A 2,364-nucleotide genomic window follows, 5' to 3' on the forward strand; every position below is an offset into this window, starting at 1 on the left:
AGCAAAACATCTCAAGAAAGAAAGAAAGAGAGAAAGAGAGAGAGAGAGAGAGAGAGAGAAAGAGAGAGAGAAAGAGAGAGAGAAAGAGAGAGAGAAAGAAAGAAAGAAAGAAAGAAAGAAAGAAAGAAAGAAAGAAAAAACAAACTGGAGGATAAAGGACAGAAAAGTAAAATACTTTTTCTTCTTCTTTTTAAAATTTGCTATAGGGCCCATGTGCTCGCTGGAGAGAGACAGAGAGAGAAAGTAAGTGAGAAGGCACCCCCACCATCAGGGAATGGCCACGCCACAATCTCTTCTCCATTCTCCCTCCTTCCAGGATTTTGGACACAGGCCTACATGCTTTTCAATCTGCCATCCTGGTACTTGAACTTCAGTCAGTTGTGTGGAACCCAGCTGCCTTAACCATCGCCACTGACTGACCGAGAAATGCAAACGAGTAAACTATTTTCTTATTTCATAGGCCCGAACCAGAGAATTAAAATGGATAATGTTGGCTTTCATTCCATGGACTTTAAAGGTACATAGCTTAATGTAGTAGTAAAGAAAATATCAAGCCGTTTGCTCTCTTATTTAAATCTTTTAAATGTATTTTGTTTTTAATGTTTGCGTCTTTGGAGTATCTATACCTTCAGGTGTTCTCATTTATGTATCAGAAACAACATAGATGTTTGGGACCAGCAGTTAGTGTAATGGCTATATCGCTAGACTCCCATGTAGTCAACCGCAGTTTGAGTCCTGGACCCGGTGGCTTAAACTCACCCCTGGGGGGTGTGCGTGCGTGCCCAAGGTCCCGAGAGGAGAATGGAGGAGAAGGGATTGCAGCGTGGCCATCCCCCCTGGGGGGTGATTTCTCGCTTTCTGTCTCTTTGTCTCTCTCTGTCATTGTGGCAAGCACACGCGCCCTTTGGCAAAACCTCTCAAAAAAAAAAAAAAGAAACAACATAGATATTTAAGATATTGGGAAACTTTTATGAGCTAGTATAGGGAAACATAATTCAAAATTCATAGTTTGTTTTTCTAGGATTTTTATGGTATGGAAAATAAAACTGGTTTAATTTGAAATAGAAATCTACTGCATTCCAAGTACATTTAAAAACTTTTTTTGCAGGAGGAGCCAGCAGGTAGCCTGGTATTTAAGGTGCTGGACTCCCACATGGCCAATCATGGTTCAGGTTCTGGACTGGGTGGCTTGAAAATCGTGCTGGGTGTATGTGTGTGTGTGCCCAAAATCCCAAGAAGAGAGTGGGGGAGAAGTGAATGTGGCATGGCCATCCTCCCTGGGGGGTGATTTCTCACTTTCCTTCTTTCTGTCTCTATCTCTTTCTGTCAAATGCACTCACTCTATAGCAAAAACCTAAAATAAGAGAAAAAAGTTACTGCAGCATCCTGAAGTACCTTTCCATAACTGTCAGTGAAAAATAAATTATATCCTGTTTGGGACCAGCAGTTAATGTAATGCATTACATTATTCGACCGTGGTTCGAGTCCTGGACCCGGTGGCTTAAACTCACTCTGGGCACGTGTGCGTGCGTGCGTGCCCAAGATCCTGAAAGGAGAATGGAGAAGGGATTGTTGCGTGACCATCCCCTCAGGGGGGTGATTTCTCACTTTCTGTCTCTATGTCTGTCTCTGTCTGTCTGGCGTTCACACCCCCTATAGCAAAAACTTCTCCAAAAAAAAAAAAGGTAAAAAAAAAAAATTTATATCCTGTTTTAGGTTTAAGTGTGCTGTATTTTATCTCAATTCTTTTAAAAATTAATAATCCTTATTTGATATTTATAGGCTCTTAATAAGTAAAAGCAGTTTGATTGACTAGAATACCAAATTCCTCCATCTTGCCAGATAGTGGAGAGTTTATGGTACTTCCTTTTTTTCTTGGGAAATGATTAGGCCTATGGTACACAGACATTTAAATAATAATGAGATATGTTGTAGCTAATGTGGCTACACATACATGATTTAAAAAATTTAGGTCAATATTTTGTTAATGCTTGTGATTGTATTACTTTATTTTATTTTTAAGAATAATTATTTAATTTAATTATTATTATTAAAATTCTTTTTTATTTAAAGAATTATTTTATTGAACTTCATTTATTTTATTTATTTTAATTTGACCAGAGAGAGACAGAGTGAGAGAGAGAGAAGGAAGGTGAGAAAGCAAGCTGCCAGGTCTGGGACTTGAACCATGGTCGGCTATGTGGGAGTCCAGTGCCTTTAACCACTATGCCACCTGCTGGCTCCTATTAATATTATTATTATTTTAACTCACCAGAGAGAGACAGAGAGAGAGGGCAAAAGTGGAAAAGCCAGGGAACCAGCAGTTAGCGTAATGGCTATGTCGCTGGACTTCCACGTAGTCGA

At 39.5% G+C, this 2,364-nt stretch overlaps 1 protein-coding gene across 1 annotated transcript in view; it reads left to right on the forward strand.

Moving 5' to 3' along the window:
• The first annotated feature begins 466 nt into the window (after window positions 1-466).
• The window catches only part of TEX11 (testis expressed 11), a 514,378-nt gene continuing 512,480 nt past the window's right edge, over window positions 467-2,364 (forward strand). Inside the window, 1 exon segment of the mRNA XM_027770916.1 lies at window positions 467-517. Coding sequence (XP_027626717.1) covers window positions 481-517 — 37 coding nt within the window. The 5' untranslated portion in view covers window positions 467-480.

This window comes from Tupaia chinensis, unplaced genomic scaffold (genome assembly GCF_000334495.1).
Source record: "Tupaia chinensis unplaced genomic scaffold, TupChi_1.0 Scaffold000165_2, whole genome shotgun sequence".
NCBI lineage: Eukaryota > Metazoa > Chordata > Mammalia > Scandentia > Tupaiidae > Tupaia > Tupaia belangeri.